At 37.7% G+C, this 19455-nt stretch overlaps 1 protein-coding gene across 7 annotated transcripts in view; it reads left to right on the top strand.

The window, feature by feature from the left end:
- Positions 1–19455, top strand: part of LOC139971903 (disheveled-associated activator of morphogenesis 1-like) — an 81463-nt gene that overhangs the window by 28095 nt on the left and 33913 nt on the right. For 6 of the 7 annotated variants that reach the window (XM_071978737.1, XM_071978739.1, XM_071978735.1 and 3 more), the window contains exons 2-5: positions 1816–2034; positions 4088–4177; positions 17007–17075; positions 19146–19237. In XM_071978737.1, the coding sequence (XP_071834838.1) occupies positions 1885–2034; positions 4088–4177; positions 17007–17075; positions 19146–19237 (401 nt within the window). In that variant the 5' untranslated portion in view covers positions 1816–1884. Of the gene's footprint in view, positions 1–983; positions 1109–1815; positions 2035–4087; positions 4178–17006; positions 17076–19145; positions 19238–19455 lie in introns of those variants that run through there. The other variant, XM_071978741.1, reaches the window with a different exon arrangement.

Consider the following 19455-nt stretch of genomic DNA (forward strand, 5'->3'; position numbering starts at 1 on the left):
CTATAAGGAACTAAAGTTTACCATGTAAAGCCAGATTTGAAAAGACAAGGACTGCTGTCTGCAGAAATACTCATTAAATTGACATTATCTTCTAAACATGGCTGTTTCATATTGAACAGTCAGAAAGATGACAAACATCAAAATGTTTAAGGAACTTTCATGACATGATGCAAAAAAAGGAGAAAAAAAAAGGAAAGAAAGAAGGTCAATACAGTTATTCTGACCTGGGATTCTGTTGTGAATAGAATAGTTTCAGAGGAATTCACCTGCTGACAATGACAATGGAAGGACAAATCTCTTCCACTTTATAAGTCTATTATTTGTTAAGTCTATTATTTGTTAAGGAGAGCTTGTGGGTTGGAGGTTGTGGGAGGTACCCTATTGTGATATTGGCCCTACTTGATAATGCTGTAATCTCTATAGATATAATGTAGATGCAATGACCAGTCTTGTATTTAAACTCTCTCTGCTGTGTAAAAGTGAATAGGCATTCTCTGACTTTGACAAGATCAATAATGATTCACTCACTCAAGCCGACAAGTATAAAATTCAAATGTCCACTGACAAAAAATGTCACAAATAATAAGTGGGATGTTCCCTTGCTGTTTCCTTGTATTACTAAGCTTGTAGGACATTTCTTGAAATGCAAAGTGAAGTGAACAGATAATAATATAAATCAATACTCAGTTGGGATAATCTTTCTTTCTTAGTAGTGACTCAGATAAAAAAGCAAATATCCATCAGTGATGGTCTTTTTTCCAAGAAATGATTAAAATGTTTCGGTATGAAGTAGAGATGCACACAGTATTTCTCCTTGTCTCGGTGGATATGATTGGTCAGGTTAAAGGTCTACTAATGCAGGCAAGGGGGGGGGGGGGATAGTGTTGTCCTTGTACAAGCATGCTAATCTGTATTGAATGTGAACAGAGTTATCTTTATAGCTTTAAAGGAAGCAGTGGGTATTAAACATTGGCCACTAATTCCAGACTTCCAGAGTAAACCCAGACGGCCTTCCGAAGAATCTTGTGGAAAAAGTTTATCAAGTGTTGTACTGGATTCTGCAATCATTTTTTGTTTCCATTGGATATTACATATTCATATTAGCAGGGTATGTTAGTTAACTAAAACTATGTTTTTGTCGTGACAGTTACTTTAATTTCCAAACCGTCCAGTGGAATTTTGTTGGTATGTAACATCATATCTATGCTCAATTTCTTGTTGGTTACTTGCTTTAACATACAAGTACTACTTGGGTACAATCTTTAATATCAGTATGAATCATGATCAATCAGAACTGATTGCTTAGTTTACACTTTGTCTGGATCTTTTGAGGTTCTCCGAGTAGCAAAGTAGTCTGTCTCTCATTGGCGTACTGTGCAAGGACTCTGGCAAAGGGTTGGGGGTGGGGGAGGGGAAGTTTTCAGATGAAACTTGTGTGGTGTTGAAATTGATCACATGTGGCATCTATGTGCACAAATTATTTCTGGAAGGGGAGGGGAAAGGGCTAGAGCCATCTTCCCTGGCATCCCTGCATATGGATCCTGTAACAGAAGACAAAACAGAGTCCTTGTAAACTCTCTCATCCATTGGATAGCCTCAAAGTTAGTTTTGGTTGTAAGGAAACAAATATAGATTTTACACCTATGGTGACATCAAATGCTTACTTTGCCACCATTAACACTTTGTTTCCCCACTATGTTTCCCACTTTCTTCACTATGTTCCCAATTCTGTTTTGAAAGTGATGAACATATTAAATGACACCTGGGTTTGAAAAACTTGTCAAACCTAACCATTGTTTTTCTTCATTTCTACAGGAGGAATCCATAGCCACCAGTGAGAAGACAAGTACATGGAACAGAAGCGTTAGGTGGTCAGCCATCATTATGCCACGTAAACGGGGAGGCATCTGTGCCTGTTTCGGGGGTGATGACACCCCCGAAATCCAGATCAACATGGACAAGCTCCACCAGGTGATCGCCGAGGAGCCCATGCCTCCAATCGATGAACTGGACGCCAAATTTGAAGAGCTTGTCGTATGTATTATTGCATTCATTTATTTCTGGCATCAAGTCCTTCATCACCCACCCCCTATCAATATGACTTGTCAAGAATTGTGGGTAAGGTCAGTAGCTCTCAAGGAAAAGGAAGACGATATTACTAAATATCAAGCAATGAGATTCTAGTTTGTACAAAGAATGTCTTCATAGTGCTTGTTGCAAGCATGCTTCCACAGAAACAAAGCAAGCATTTAATGAGTGATAAGGACTCGTTAATATTGAATAACCATCACACTGTAGGCTGTTTTTACCTTTTAAGTATAACTTCTTTTTGTGGTCTTTTGAAAAAGAAAACTGCAGGGTTACCATGGGATTTGCCTGGTGTGATATGGCATTGATGGATATCCATTGTAATAATGTAAGATACACTTTTAACCCTGAAACTCATGTAACCCTGCTTTATAAAGAATGGATAAGCCAACACACCTGATATTAGCTTCTAGAGCATTGGTTTCCACCCTATGTCATGGATCCTGAAATTTAAACCCAGTTCCTAATGTTTGCAGTCTAAGTGGAACTAACAAGTGCATGAGAACAGCATGTGATCTTCAAGGAACTTTCGGTAAAGATCTGCCAAAGTTATTACTACAATCAATAATAATAATAATAACAATGCTATTGAGGATTTATAAAGCGCAGAAATATCCACGGATAACAGTGCTCAAGGCGCATAACAATATTACCCTGGTTAACGATAACCAGTCAAGCAAAGAGACAATCCCTCCACATGGCAGCAGCTAAACATCGCCCAACTGACAATTCATCTCACAGGTCCCCATTTATACACCTGGGTGAAGAGAGGCAATGGAGATAAAATGCCTTGCCCAAGGACACAACGTAATGATCTGGCCATGGCTTGAACCTGTAAGCCTTAGATCACAAGTCCACTGCCTTACCCACCTGACCACAACTAAAGTCTAAAGCAATATAACGAAACTAGTATTACCCAAAAGTTCAACCCTTAAGTCATTCTCTATTTTGTGTTCATCTATAATTTCACAACCTGTTCAGATTTGATTTTCCCCATCCATGGACTGAATGGTCCTCGTTAACCAACACTATGATATGAAAAGGAGTTGGTCAGATGATTTCATACAAATTCTCAAGCACATTGAAATTATCACTTTCATGCCAAATTCTCAAAGTGACTCATTATCACATTTGATTAATATTTGTATAAGACACTGCTGGTCAGTAATAGTCAGTTCAAACTAGACCTTTTGTAAACAGTGCAGTAACCCACTGAGCTATTCAAAATTATATCAAAGTTTTACTTTATGTTATCATGGTATTACTTTCAGAATGGTTACACCTAAGACCTGAGTGTGTTGCACTCTTCTTTTGAACAATCACTAGCACTAAAGGGTTTTCACCCTGCAAGGGGAAGTTATCCAGTAGGTTTTGAGGAAGGTCAAAAGATGGGAGGAAATGGAAGGGGATGTGCAGATAAGAAGTCTGTCTTAACTAAGATTTTAATTTTGAGATTTATTGAGATGTTGAATGCATCAAAGAAGTCACTGAAGTACAAATTGCTACAATAGATAGAGACATGGAATACCAAGGTTAATACAATGGGCTACTGGAAAGTTGTGAATAAATTACAGAAACCTGTTTGACACCTACGTAAGCAAGTCAGAATAAAAGAGATCTGATTTCTGGGATACATGTAATGTACAGACTACCGTACAACTAAACCCAATGTCTAAACCCAAAGTACTGAATTACTGCATTGCAAAATTGAATTCCTGAAAATTCCTGAAAAGTGAATTTTCTGAAGTAAGTACACATCACTATGTACAATCCCTGCTAGTCTCTGAGAGGTTCTCTATGCCAAGTAGGAATTACTGCAAACATAATCAGAAGTGATTGTCATGTTTTACAATAAAATTTCAGAAGAAAGAGAATCCACTGGCTGGCTATAATATATCTGGGATATCATTTGTCGAGCAATTCTCACTTTACTGCCTGAAAAAGTCATTATTAAAGGTATTTGCCAACTTTATAAATTTTGCTTTTATTTTTGATTTAGGCGGAGTTAGATTTACCAGAACAACACAGACAACGGATGTACAGTCTCCCTCCAGAGAAGAAGTGGCAGATTTACTGTAGCAAGAGGAGGGTAGGTGGAGTCATCTTTGCTTGCATTTTATTTTTGAGGCCAAATTGAACTGATGATGTGTTCTCTTTAACAAACCTGTTTCTGATGACAGCTCCTTGGAACATCAAAACTACTTCAGTGATCTCTGGATAGAGACTGGCTTCAGAAACAAAGAACCAGGAAGTTACACACAGTAGTTTATTCTGTTACCATGATGATATTGCTGGAACATTGCATTACATCAAACATTCTGTTTGTGACAAGCCTTCATAGAAAGTCATACAGACAGGTTCATACACATGGTGGTACACATGTGTGCTCTATGTTCATCCACCCTTCATATCCCCATGTGAAGGATAAGATATATTTTATCCCCAGCGACTCACTGTAAGTTCATATTTAGCATAGGAGGTACATCTTGTGTGGTAGTTGTGTATTGGTTATGGATAGCTTTACGTGGTATAGGGGGTATGTAATACCACTCTGCAGTCCCCTGTTGGTCCTCCACTCATTGTCATTAGGCTATCCAGTATGTATAACATTGTGATGACAATGACAGCTGGTCTGGATGAGCTTACATGTTCAGGGTAGTGTCCAATGTTTCATACAAAGAGTGTACAATTTGCAATGGGGATGTTCTAATTTGGATTCCCTTGGACTTTCACCTGATATTTTTAGCAATAATTGACAAAAGTAGGGGAATTAAATTAAAAAATTGTTTCTATAACTGGATGGACTGCTGTTCATCTTTGGAATACTTTGAAATGACTTAGTGGTGCACAATATGCTGCATCACCCAAAGCCGCACACCCTATAACATCATACATTTTAGCAATTCCAAGTAGGGTGGGGAGGAGGGGGGGGCAGGCAAGGGATAGGGAGAAGTGAGAAGGGTAGTTTAAATTCTTTATTAGAATCATCTTTGTGTTGTTACTGCATTATTAGTTGATACACAGACTAATTACAACTCTGGTTTACAGTTCATTTGAGTGAACTCCAAATAGATAAATAACATTACACACACCCTAACAAAACATAGTAGGGTATACTCCAGGGGCAACACGATTTTAAGAAGGCACTAGCATCAGCTCCCATATAAGACACTACTGTAGGGTATCCTGTGGGTCATAGTGGTATCCCTTAGAATGATGTGAAATGGGCATGCCATAGGTGGTGATAAGGGGGGAGGAAGGCATATAATGTTGAAAGTGAAAATATATGGTGTCCACATCATTGACACCATCCGATTAGGGGTTTGTTTATGTATCAACTTGTCCTATGCACCATCTTTGATGTTTAGATAATTAGCCAACCTGGGTAATTAGTAGTTTGGGCTTATTAAGCTGTTACAAATTCCTTATCATTTCGATTTTGCTTTGCTCACCACAAGTTTGACATTTTTTCGTCATGACATAGATCTACAGAGCTGCACTGTTAGAATCCATTCATACAGTTGTTGTTGTTGTTAGTCATTGTGTACTGTTGTATACCGACATTGTATACTGTTACGGTTTGCTTGTTACAGTACAACCAGTAGTATTCTTCAACCGTGCTTACACAGTTGATTAATTGTTCCTCCAGTTCTGAAATCATTGAACTGGACACAAGCAAACATTCTAGCCATTGAAGCCAGCAATCAATACCATTCCTTTCATTCTGGCTCAAGATCATGTGGTACCTTCCAAGATGTTTGTACTTGCGGGGTGCCTGTCAATTAGGGGGGAAATGTCTTGGTAGCTCTCATCTTTAGGAACCTTCGTAGAGAGTAGAACTCATGAAAAACAGATGCCCATTATAAAGCAGTAAATAAATTCAAAGAGAGCCCATTGATTCGAAAACTGTTCTCATTCAGTGATTCTTCTGTTTGATCCTGGGAAAAGTTGAATGCAACTCTCTGTTAATTTCAGCAGAGTTGTAATATATATCTAGAAATATGAAATGGTTTTACCTATTTTGCTGTAACCGTAGGATTCCATGAATCGAGCAAGTTTTGGGTCACAAGTAGTTGTTATTATGCATTTGGCAAAAATCTTATTAAATATTATAAGATCAAGGTTTAAGGTTGTTCTTATCTTCAGAGGCAACAAAACGTGTTTGGAGCTTCCTAAGTTTCAAACATGTGAGATGCATATTTTAGCAGCTACCGTAGGATTCAGCTGCATGAAATAAATGTTCAATTCAGTCTATTAGAAATGAAAATAACATAAAAAATATGAGCACTGCGTGATTGATGGAAGTAAAGTTCTTGTAGTTAATTTGTCAGATCAGACACATCTGCTTGATAGGGCTGCTGTAAGCTTTAGCACACCTCACAGAATCACCATAGCAACGCTTTAGCTTGGTGTGAAAGTGCTCTTGGCATATTTCAAGATTGACGACTGCTGCGTGTATCAATCTTCATCAGAGTAATGAGAGGCCGTATCAGCCTGAACTGCTTCCTCTCGATAACATGAAAACCTCAACGATAGTGAAAAAGAGCAATGTAAGTTAATTAATGAGATCACCCCTTGACGAACTTCAATATCATCTGTGTGGTACTAAATGTCATTAACACTCAATAAAATTGTAACCACACATCGGGCAACTCGGTGAGATCTGTAATTAGGACAAACGGTGAGATTGCATCATGTGCAGAATTCCTGGCTTCCCTCTTCAGTAGTTTGTAGCATTTGTAGCTGTCTTCTCCACTTTGCTACTTGTAAGCTGATGGTATAATACTCGAACATTGAAGTTAAAATGTAAGGTACTTGGGCATCTGAAGAAAACAAGGAGAAAGGTATTACACGACTTGGTCAGTGTGGTGCTCAGTTACATCTCACTGAGTGATGCACCTTTACACTTCAGATAGAAGGGGGGGGGGGGGGAGAGCTTTACACTTTGTATATTACATGAATTTCTCATAAATATTGTCATTAAGAATGACTTTCCCTTGTTAGTATTGCAAATGACCAGAGCAACAAGGACCATGTGAGAGTAAATTATTTCCATACAAAGATTTCAAGTTTTTTGCATTTTGGGCTTTTAAAGATGGTGAGCAAAACTGTGAAAAGTCATCTGAAAACCAAGTGAGGTTATAACTGGTATTTACATAGTATGGTATGACTAAGAAAACTACCATATTAAATAATTTCCAAATAATTCCCCAAATAAAGGCATATGAAGCTCACAACTTGTCAGATATATTTGGCTTCATTGAAAACAGATCTGTAATTGGATTTAAATGTGTTTGAAATCATATACAAGACTATTGAACAGTTTTTCTTCTGGCCCTTTCATTGTATGAAATTTCTTTAAGAACTGGGGGGTGGCCGAAGGGGCAGAAGAGGTGAACCATCTACTTTCAGTATATCACTGTTATTTCTTCAGTATCAGCAGAGTGACTCAGAAAGATTAATAGAACATTTTGCAAATTGATACCAATAAAAAGTTGGGTTTGGTGGTGTAAGGTCAGGTCAGGACTCAGTGTGGTATTATTACCTTAAGTCTTAAACATGTTTGATGATGTTTACATGGTAAAAGTTGAATAACTGGTGTCCTGGTGAGGGAGGCTAGGAAGTTCAAATGAATCATCTTTTATCAATCATCTCTTTCATACCTGATCATATTCTAGTAACTGAGCATATTATATAAAGGACTAGATATGAATGTTTGGAATGGATATATATAAACCCCGATGGTTGTCAAATACATGATGCCGAGCAAATTTTGCTTCATGGTAATGCATGTCAGCAAAACGTGTTTTGTGTGACCAACATCATCACTAAGCTGTGATGTGTCCCTTTGGTTTGGGTCAGTGTGGAGGAACGAGGTCCCAATGGAAGGTATCAAATTTGAGGCCTACCCATCGTGTACAGTATATATAGTCCATACACAGTATACTGGGGAGTGTGGGAGGTAATAAATTCATGCTTTGTACACTTAAACTAACATGTTTGAACATGATCACCCGAACACTCTCCTTTACTAATTAATGCTATACTTCCACCATCAAACTAGAACTACGGTAACATTTCCCCTTGGCCCTCCCCCTTCTTTTGCAACCTGTTCTTCAATTTTTTATCGTCCACAGTGATTGTTTGCTTACAAGTAGAAACCTCCGAGAGATATCATTCAACTTGTCTGTTTCCAGTTTGGTTGCTACATTTGATTTTTATGCCAGTATCGATGCAACTCGATGCAATTCCAAGACCATTGCGACACTATTTGTCAAGTGCATGTTGGAGTTAAATTTGTCAGAGCTCCTTAAACTTGGAAAGTTTCTCATAAACATTGGAAAGCTTGCACATGTCCTTTGCAATGCTGGAAAGTGCAGTAAGAATATAACACAGAATTTAAATTACAAAGACAAATTAAGTATTTGAATAGAATTTGTGCTGACATATCTGGTTATTGTTAGAAATGAGTTTAATCTAGCTTGAACAGACTATCATTACATAGATACTGTTATTCCTACTGGTTATGAATATATATACTCCCTTACTAAGCATTGTGGAATGCATTGCTCCAGATAAGTTAATAACATTAGCTATCATCTCCGCAAAGATAATTGATTAATAGTCCGTGGACGGTGTTGCCGATGGTTACAGACCCAAATAATGCACCGTTTCATGAGAACTACCGTGAGTACAGTGTCTGTTTAATGCTGGAGACTTCTCGAGGAGGAAATGATATGCTTCCCTGACAATGTCAAAGAGTTAAAAATTGATGCCACACTCTGATATTTGATTACTTATAATAAGACATGCAAGATTAAAGACCTTCTAGCTACTGTGCTTGATACGTGTTTGTATTAAACTTGCATTGATGCTATTTTTAGACTTTGTTGTGGAAGTTAGGGCTTTATTTATATTTCCTGTCTTATCGCAACTTTTGTTGTGGCATTTATCATGGTACTGCTACTAATCAAATTATTGCTTATGGTTTTTCATGATAGAATTGTTTTCAGGGATTTTGTGAGTTATGAATCTAGACAAGATTGACTTAATTCCACTCTTACCGGTCTTCTATGGATACGCACTTGGATCTACCCTATCTAAAGAACGGGTAACATTCTTGCACTGTGCCCCCTTCTGTCCCCCCTCCCCCAAGGATCCTCATTAAGGTCATCACCCTCTTCCTTTATTGTTAGGAGACAGATAACTACTTACATCATACTTTATGTAACTACCCATACCAATGAATTTAGGGGGTATCCACTAGTGAAGCCAAAATCATTTCTGATCATTCTCGGAAATCGTCCGAGGAATTAATACCTCTTTGTCTAGCAGATCAAGGGTTCATCTTGAGATATATAGAGCACATGTAAATAAAACTGAAAATTGTCAAACCGTGCAGACACACATTTCCACCTCTGTATCTAGATATGTCCTCTTTAAACTGGTTCTGCTCCAGAGACTGCAATTTGAACTGTGAGCTTATTTCAGAATTTTAATGACTTAATCAAGACTGTCAGGTCCTCTGTAATAAGTTGAGGCTCTGCGAATAGCAGGGTCTGACAGAAACAGCTTCAATGGAAGTATTGTAGATAGTAAACGAGTGACTCACAGTTCCATTCATTCATTCATTCAGTCATTCCTCCTTCTCTCTCTGTCTCTGTTATAGTAGTAAACGGGAGGGTTTAATTGAGAGAGTTTTGTGCAGTAATCTCTGCTGCATGCATGTGTACAGGATTGTTATTGCACATGGCAGTAGCAACAGTACTTAGTTGTACTACCACCAGTCATATCGTGTGTTAGTCGATCACTGCACCATAGCCGAAACGCTCCTCCGTATGGTTAAATATGGAAAGGAATTGTTTACAATATATCTTTAAATGATGTGACTTTTACTGGTACTTTGTGCTATGAATAGGCAGATGCAATTTCAAGTATATCCAAACTGTCCCGGAATAGCATGTTTGTGCTAAAACCAGTAGAACTACTATAATACAGAGGTTTTTGGCATTGTGTATGTTACATGTATACTGTTTAGACATGACCTACAAGTTGTAAACATTGCTAAGAGGTGCACATGAGTGAGATGAAAGGAGGTTCATGCACAACATGAGTTGAAAGCTACCGTGTAATACATAAAAAGCAGAAGTCCCTGCAAATCTGCAATGCGCATGTACATGTATGCTGCATGTGCATCAGTTTGTGCTCATTTAATGGTTTGGCAACAACTTTATATCAGGGGTTTACAGTAGACCTGTAGAACAACTGGAACATTAGAGGAATCACAGAAATACATGTTACACTTCATTTGGTAACTTTTAAAGTAAATTCTTCCTTATTCAAGTATAGATCTGCATTATAGTGATGATGATAATTTTAGTGGTAGATCGGGAAGGAAATGGGGGAAGGCCAAGTTGTTAGTCGACGGCGACGGTAGGCCGCGAGTAAACCAGGAGGAGGGTGTTATTGTAGCTAGTTCTAAATGGTACTAGTTCAAAGGCTATTATAAGGAGATGGGAAAGTGCAATAGAAGAGTCGAGACAGCTAATACCCAAACCAGGGAGTAACAATATCAAAATCTTCTTTTTGGAGGGGGGGGGGGGGAAATGCTACAAGTGTAGAGATAAGCCCTTGATACAAGTATTGATGGGATGGTTGTTGAACAAAACCATTGCTTAAATGGTATAAATTTATTACAACCATTGCACAATAATAAGTGCTCTATTGACATGTGAATTTTTTTTCCCCATGGACATTTTATAGAAAAAAACTATATAGCAAAGATAAAACAGAAGTTAACTGTGGTAATTTTCTTCAGTGGGTTTTATATTGCCTGTAAGTGAGAAATACTGTACAATGTGAAGATAGAGCAATAGCATCAAATGATCAAAAATGATAATTATTCTCTCTGTGTATATTTAATTGACATAGGAGCAGTAGGTTCACAAAAGATATTGTATATTTTGCAAGTAAATAGTAATACCATTGTGGTATAAATTAAAGTGTCTTTGTACGGTAGGACTCTCTTTATACCTGATAAGAATAATTTACAGTGAGACTTGATGGAAAAAGGACGGTTTGTAATCCATTCACGCCTACTGTTACGTGGGTATTTCCTTTTAAAGTTTAAAAGAATTGGCTGCTGATAGGATTTCCAAACAATCTGGTATTTATAGGAACTTGTCAATCATTTATTCCAAACCGGGTCACATAGCCAGAGGGGTATTACATGGGAACGTTTCAGGGTTTTAGTAGGTTAGATTTTAGGGGATTTATAGAGTCAGTGTAGACAGAGAACAAGCAAAAGCAGAAGGTCACCTTCTCCCAAAAGTCAACTGGTATGTTACTTGTCAAGCAATTAATCCTAAGGATAAAAACAAGGGTGTAATTGATAATATTAATGAGCAATGAACACTGGTAAACTGTCTGCAACTGTACAGTAATCTTGTGAACATGACAAGCCATACAAGAGCTGTGTCATGTAATTACTGTGTTTGTAGGGGAGGGGTTAAATCTATGGGCATTAGTTTAGTCTTTACTGCAACATTGGTATCTGTGCAGATATTCATAATCATCAGAGAAATGTCGCTATGTTATTAAAACCTTTATTCCATTACAACATGAAATAACCAATACCTACTGTAACTCTTCATGTTTTTTGGGGACATTTGTGTAGTAAGTAATCACACAACCATGGTGATATACTTTTTGCCCAATGTTTTGGCCCATTTGCAGAGTTGCAGTGGATGAAGAAATATTAAAAACAAAAAGGCAAAAACACTGTTGGTTCTTTGTTATTGTTTTAGTCGATGTGAAAACATTTATCAGATGCACACATGTGCCAGTATTGACTTCTACATGCATAACTGCAAAATGCTATATTCTGGGCTACAGTATGTAATTTACCATGCCTAGTAACATTATGTAAATGCCATGTTCCTGCAGCAGAGTAAACTGTTTGAAGGACACATTCCATAAGCCCCCATCCCCCCCTCTCTTTGAGTCATTAGTTGCTTGCCTTGCACTATACTAGAGTCCAGTGAAAATTCAAAATTGTTTCACTGTTTAGGCTAATGTACACTGTTTTGAATATCATTAAGAGCGGCTGAAAAGCTTAACTGAGCATACGTCCTATACACATATATTATATTTTATATTGGTACAAAAATAGCCTGGACGTCTTTGTTGGGAATATTCATTTGCTCAATCACATTGCACGAACCTAACTTTTGGCCCAAAAATAGCCTGGACGTCTTTGTTTGAAATTTTCATTTGCTCAATCACATTGAATGAGCCTAAATTTTGGCCCAAAAGTACCTCGTCATGAGTGTGATAATTTACTATACAATAGTACTAGTATAGTATAGTACTAGCATTAATATAGAAACCTGTGTCCTGTGTCCCCAATGTGAATCAGTCAATCATCTTTTCATCTGCACCTGCTATTGAAAACTCATATCTGACATGCATGTTTGTGGGCTACTATGAAAAAAAAAAGTTATTTTACACCTGCTGAGAGGTTTGGTAAGATTGGGCAATTCACATACCGTTCCTCTTGGGGCTTGAAAGAGGTTAACCAAGGTCATCAGAGTGTTTGGAGAAGTTCAAGATTTGGGCCTTAATGATAGTTGCAAGGTAACATGGCAGTTTGAAGGTTGTGTTTGGCACCATAAAGTGGCTAAATTACTGTAGGCATATACTGTACTGTGTATAGATGTTCCTAAGTCCAGTCAGTGATGAAAGTTTGGAGGAGGGGTACAGTAGGAGGTGGAGAGAGTGGGTGGTGGAGTGGGTATAGGGACAGGAAGGATGATGAGAGGAAGAGGAGAGGAGGGAGAGTGAATATATAGGGATGGGAGATGAGAGATGAGAGATACAAGACAGTTTGAAGGTTATCAATTGGCAACATGGAAGTGGCTTATATAGGTACAGTGTATGGAGTACTGAAAGTTTGTAGGAGGGGGGGGGGTGGGAGAGGTTAAGGAGAGGATGGTAGAACAAGAAGAGGTACAAGGAGAGGTTGGGTTGGGGAAGGAGAGATAGGGGAGTGGGCAGACGATGGGAGTAGATTGGAGTGGAGGGCAGCATGATCAAGGATGAAGTATCGCATACATTTCTGATCCAGGTTTACTAAAATTTAATTGTCTGATTTATTTGTCAAAAACACTTTTGTTTCGTGGGAGGGGGGGGGAGGGGGAGTTTATTATTTAATATGCTTATCTGTGTCATATTGTTTACAACATGTTAGCATGATAAAGGGATAATACTTGTGAGCTTACATTGAAACCTCTTTTAAAGGGAGATCAAGTATTTGAAATATATTAAATAATTTTCCGGTAACGTGATGTAAAGTGCCAATGTTTCCTCATCACTGGAGAGAAATTCACTTTAAACGATTGAACAACATTTATTGATGAAGAAGTAAATGTAATGTGAAATTGCCTGTTTTGAATCAAGTGGTAACCCTCGAATCAAACAGTATGTACATGATACATCCCAGTTTAACATGTCAGTAACAGTCATCAGTTATATTGGTGCATACCTGTCAAAAAAAGTTCAAGCACATGACAGCCACTTGTGAAGGAAACTGGTGAATGTGCCCATAATTTATGCCCAAACGATGGTTGAAATGAAAGAGATTCCCTGGCTGATAGTGTTGGGTTCACCGAAAATAACTCTGATTTATTGCTTGTTTATGGGAGATTTCTCCTTTTGTTTTGTCAACGAAGGAAAGTTCTGGAACATGCAATGTGGGGGAGTGAGGCTTACAATCAATAAATATATATATGAACTATGTGTGTATTTTTATTTTACTGTTTGGTTGCTATTGTTACCAACACTAGGAAGACTTTATTGCTGTAGTATGCATTATTTAATATGTGCTAGAGACTACAGCACTGCCATGAAATGCAACAGTTAGCAATAAAAAGTTGGAACTTGCTTGCTACATACATCCCTCAAATAGTGGCACTAACACCCCCAGAGTTGTCTTGATACCAGATATCCGGTTGAGAGCTCTCGCACCCAGGATCTGAACCTGAGATCTAAATCCTCAAATTTGGGTTACACTCCGCAGATTGACGTCGCGTTTCTGGACTGTGAGAATTGCTAACTTTGACATCAAATTTCTCTAAATCACTCTCTCTTTTGACTAAACGTCAACCACAGAATTGTTTGTGTTCTAAAATATTTTAGTATTAGCCAAAGAAAAAGATTTTTTTTTCACGCCTCCAACTATGCATTTTAAGGTTTTGTAATATGTGATTCCAAAGTTTCAAACTTTTTATATTAAGGTTTTGTGCTATGTGATTTCAATACATGTTCAACCTTAAGATTAAAGTTTTGTGCTATGTGACTTCAATGTACAAACTTTGGATTAAATGAAAAACATCCTTGAACATTTCAATTGAATATCAGACAGGATGAACATGATTGATCATAAACAATAGAGAGTTGGACACCAGATGCAGCAAAAACAACCTCCCAGTTTTTGTGAAACAGATTTATTGGATGATAGAAAACTTGAATGCCCCAATAAGCCTGCCCTTTATGAAAGACTAATTGTCTGACCTCCAAATGACCTTAGACATCCTTGCATACCTTTGTCAACAAATTTGAGGCAATTTAAGAAGATTTGATGAAAAATAAAAGCATTTTTTTCCTGTCAAGTTGGATTCTGCTTGTTGTCAAATCTTGTTATAATGCCTGTTATTTGCTGGCCCACAGGGAGTCATACTTGACAAAGATCAAACAGGGCTGGCATTTTTTCTTCCTGGTTTGTTTTGAACTTTGAATACAGTAAACTGTGGATAAATGTCCTTGCAGTAAATGTATTCTCTGTACTGCCATGCAATAATTTTCCAATCCTGTCATGCAAATTACAAGGACAGGGAACATAAATTACATGGTATGTTAAGGGTATCATACAGTATGCTGTAACATGTATCAGAGGACGTACATAGAAATATGTAATGCTATTCTATCTGATTGGGTGGGGGAGGGTGAGGGTGAGGGGAAGGGGAAGGCCATACATAGAAATATATAATTCTATTCTATCTGATTGGGCAGGGTGAGGGGAAAGGGAAGGGGAAGAGGGAGGGGGAAGGGAGGCGGTGTGCTTATAATTATGCCCTTAGTCAGTTATATCAAATTCCATTGTTTACCACAATATCCCAAGAGGATTTAAAGCTTAACCTGTAAGATACTGTGAGAAATTTCTTATGGATAATTTATATTAAATTTCTTTTGAAAAAGTTTCTGTCAGGCAGGTTAGGTTGTTACTTGCATGTATACAGTAGCCTTGCTCTTAATTTAAGATCACAATAGAGTCACAATCTGTTTTTCAGATCTTCAAGGATTCAACATATGAATATATACATGTATAAATTTCATCTCGACCTCCAATCTCAACCATTGGTTTGCCAAAGTTACGCCCACACCGTGTCTCAGCTTTCCGGAATTGTGTACATCAGTGTGTGAAACTCTATCGTTACGAATCACAAACAAAGATAATAAAGAAGAGAATTTTCATAATTTCTGCTTGAACTTCATTGTTTGAAACTGAAGCTAAGGAAGTACATTGTTAAGGATAATTGAATAAAATGAAAAGCATTTAAATGAAAATATCAAAATTTACATGGTTGTGTGATATGATTAATTGGAAATGACAATTATGTGTGAGGTCCACTGATATGAAATATTTTGATTTTCACTAATTCTTTCTCCCTTTACTTGGTTTTCTCCTACTGTGTTCTTTGTATGGTTAATACATTATAGGGCATGCTAGATACATCCCTCACTTCCTTCCTGTAAGTGTGATATCATATCACCTTGCTCCATTACCTGTCTTCAAATATTATCTTCACATTTAATGAGGCAAATATCCTTAAAAAAAAAACAGTCTTCCTTTTCAGGTAGTTCAATGTGAAAGCTATTTTTGAAAATATGACATCATGCACAGGAAAAACAGCCATAAGAAGGTGTCAAAATTTAGCATTTGACCTGCCTAACAAAAACAGTGGTTGTTCTTAAATCAATCTCTCATTCAGGTACATTTCAATAGACTGCTTTGTTGTGGTAATATAAGAAATATTGCTTTTATGACCAGAGGGCTGTGGCTGTGTAGATTGGCTCAGAAATACCTATGTAAACTGACTTATTTATGATAGGCTCAAGAGGATTTTCTGAGCAATTTACAAAAGATTAGAGTTATAACTGCAGAGTTTCTTGTAACCTTTTGGTATTGAATATTTTGGATGTAACCTTAGTTACAGTAGTACATGCTGGAAGCTATCCTGTCAGTTTGTTATGTGATTTGACGTACAAAACCTGTTCTTTGGCATCTGTCAGAGGTGTTTTCATAGTAACAACTAGATTGTATATATGTATCTAGATGTATATATATATGTATATATATACATATATACAGAAGATGACCACATTAACCAATGATATACAGTATCTTACACAGACCTGATTGGGGGGGGGGAGGGGGTATGGGGAAAGGGTAGGCAAGAGGTAGGCAGGAGTCAGACCAAAATTAAGTGGGGTCATGTCTCCCTTCCCTATTCCCCCCCCATTGTCATGGGCCCTACCGTAAGTGTCATGTATACTGTAACAGGGAGTCACAGGAAAATTATTCAATGATGGTCATGGTAAGCTGTTTACGATATACTTGCATCACAAAATTCTTTGGTGCACAATGATTTTGCTAAGTCAATTAAAGTTCTAAATCTTTTAGCAAAAATGTCTCTGTATTAATATAAAAAGATTTTGCTACATGTTCAGGCTTTTTTTGATGATCAGTCAAAAGCTTTTATGTAAGCTCTTGATTGGGGAGCAAACAGACTTTTTATTCATTATCATTAAAACGGAATTAAAAAACTCAATTTCTCTTTTCATTATTTTATAATTTACAGGAACAAGACGATCCAAGTTCGGGGTTTTGGCCAGACCCATACCTGGACCGACTGAAGTCAATGATGACTGTAAGTATATATGACTGCTGTTACAAACACACACACACATACACACACACACGAACAATACAAACAAGGTTAACAGTGTACTCTTTGAACCATTGAGATGAAGCACTGGGATATTAGAATTTCTGGTTACATCTCTATGTTCCGACGTCTCTATGTTCCGACGTCTCTATGTTCCGACGTCTCTATGTTCCGACGTCTCTATGTTCCGACGTCTCTATGTTCCGACGTCTCTATGTTCCGACGTCTCTATGTTCCGACAAATTGTTTGGACTAATTTTTTGGACCAAAATTTTTTCGGACCCAATTTTTGTTCACCCAAATTTTTTTGTGGACCCAATTTTTGTGGACCCAATTTGTGGGGACCCATTTTTTCGGACTTAATTTTTGGGACACATTTTTTTGGGACCTAATTAGGGGTCAGGGAAAAAATTGGTCAGAAATCATGTTGGTCCAAAAGTTGGGTCCCAAAAAAATTTGGGTCCGAAAAATTTTGGTCCAAAATAATTGGGTCCCAAAAAACATTGGTCAGAATAAAATTTGGTCCGAAAACATGTTGGTAAAAATTTTGCACAAAAAAATATGGGTCCCAAAAAATTGGGTCCCAAAAAAGTTTGGTCCAAAAAAATGGGGTCCGAAAAAAAATTGGGTCACAAATGGGGTCCGACTAAAATTTGGTCAAAAAAATTAAGAGTCCAAACAATTTGTCGGAACATAGAGACGTCGGAACATAGAGACGTCGGAACATAGAGACGTCGGAACATAGAGATGTCACCGAATTTCTTCCCTATTACCTGAATACAGTTGAATTTGAAACTATTTTGATGTGCAGAGAGTGTAAAGTTGAAATAAAATCAGTCATAGCCTCAGTGATAGAGAAAGCAACACCATTCTTTTGTTTTAGTCCATCTATTGTTTCTTTTTTAGTGGAACAAATTTCTTTTCTCTGAATGAGTAGAGTTTAGCACACAGCTGAAAGTACTGCATTAGAGATGCCTACAAAAGAAATATAAAGGTGTACGCAAGGGGGGACATACAGTTGATACAAGGGGACATATATACTTAAGTGGGACATATAAAGAAGGGGGATTTTCAGAGGACGATGCAAGGAATCCATGAAGAAGGCATTAAGACCAAACTGGACCGAATTTGTGCTGGGAGCACATTTGGAAATGAGAGGCAACTTAAAAGATTAAAATTTGTTGTTTGGATGGTCAGGAACTTTAAGCTAGGATTCGTGATTGCTAAAATGCTTCATAAAATTTCCGGGTTTGATTTCACAATGATATTGATTTGGCTTCACCAATTAGTAACAGTATATAATGTACTCTTTTGGTCTGGCGTTTAATTTTGTTTTCACTAACAATAATTATGGTCTGTCCGTGAAAGCTGCTGATCTATTATCTTTGAACCCTAAGTTATGCTTAACATGATGGCAGGAAGTGAAGACTGCTGCTGTGCATGGAATCTAACATATGTTAGTTCAATACAATTATAGATTATAGGCTGCTTAATTGACTTCCTCCGTTGTCATAACAAGAATGGACCAGAGGAAGTACCGACGAACAAGATGTATAAATATATCTATAGAGATATATATCTATAGAGATATATCTATATCTATAGATCTAAACAGGTCTATCTATCTGTGTACAGTTTGGCGAGGCTCTGATAAGAAAGAACCTGTTGGGGAGTCGATTTAGATAAGTGTGGGAGTAAAGTCAACTATGTCGTTTGTGTCTCGTCTGCAGGAAATTTGGCTGTACCAAAGCAGCCAAGAAAACATGACTTTGTTTGGAAGTTTACTTTTCATCCTCCCCCCCCCCCCCCACCACCATTTAAAATAAGATGCTAGATCTTCTGATAGTGGATGTTATCATGGATATCCTATATCCTAATAATCATAAACTCCATCCTCTCTGCAGAACTGCAGACTGGAATGTTTCTCTTTGTAATATTGGATGATTTTAATCTGCTCCATTTCATCTTCTCTGCCTACTCATTTAGTCTTCCCGTCATCCGTTTTCTCTCTTTTATGTTTTTGTTTTTTTTGTTTTCCCTTTTTTGATGTAGCTTGTGATTATCGCGGAGGAGGATGATGAGGTTGAAACGAGGACAAAGGTGATGGACAGTTTGAAAACCGCTCTCAGGACGCAGCCGATGAGGTATGCTTGCACCATCGTCTAAGTTTACTGAATCGACCACCATCTTGTAATGAAGGGGAGAGGGATGGGAGGTGTGGGTGGGTGGTGGGACATGGTGTGATGAGATAGGGGTATCTTATCCTGACATTCAGAGAGCTCATGATGATATAGGAAGGTGGCCCAGTAGATTATAAAGCCAGTGCAATGGGTGTGGTGGCCTGATTTTGATGGAAAGACTT

The sequence above is a fragment of the Apostichopus japonicus genome, chromosome 8 (genome assembly GCF_037975245.1).
Source record: "Apostichopus japonicus isolate 1M-3 chromosome 8, ASM3797524v1, whole genome shotgun sequence".
Lineage (NCBI taxonomy): Eukaryota > Metazoa > Echinodermata > Holothuroidea > Aspidochirotida > Stichopodidae > Apostichopus > Apostichopus japonicus.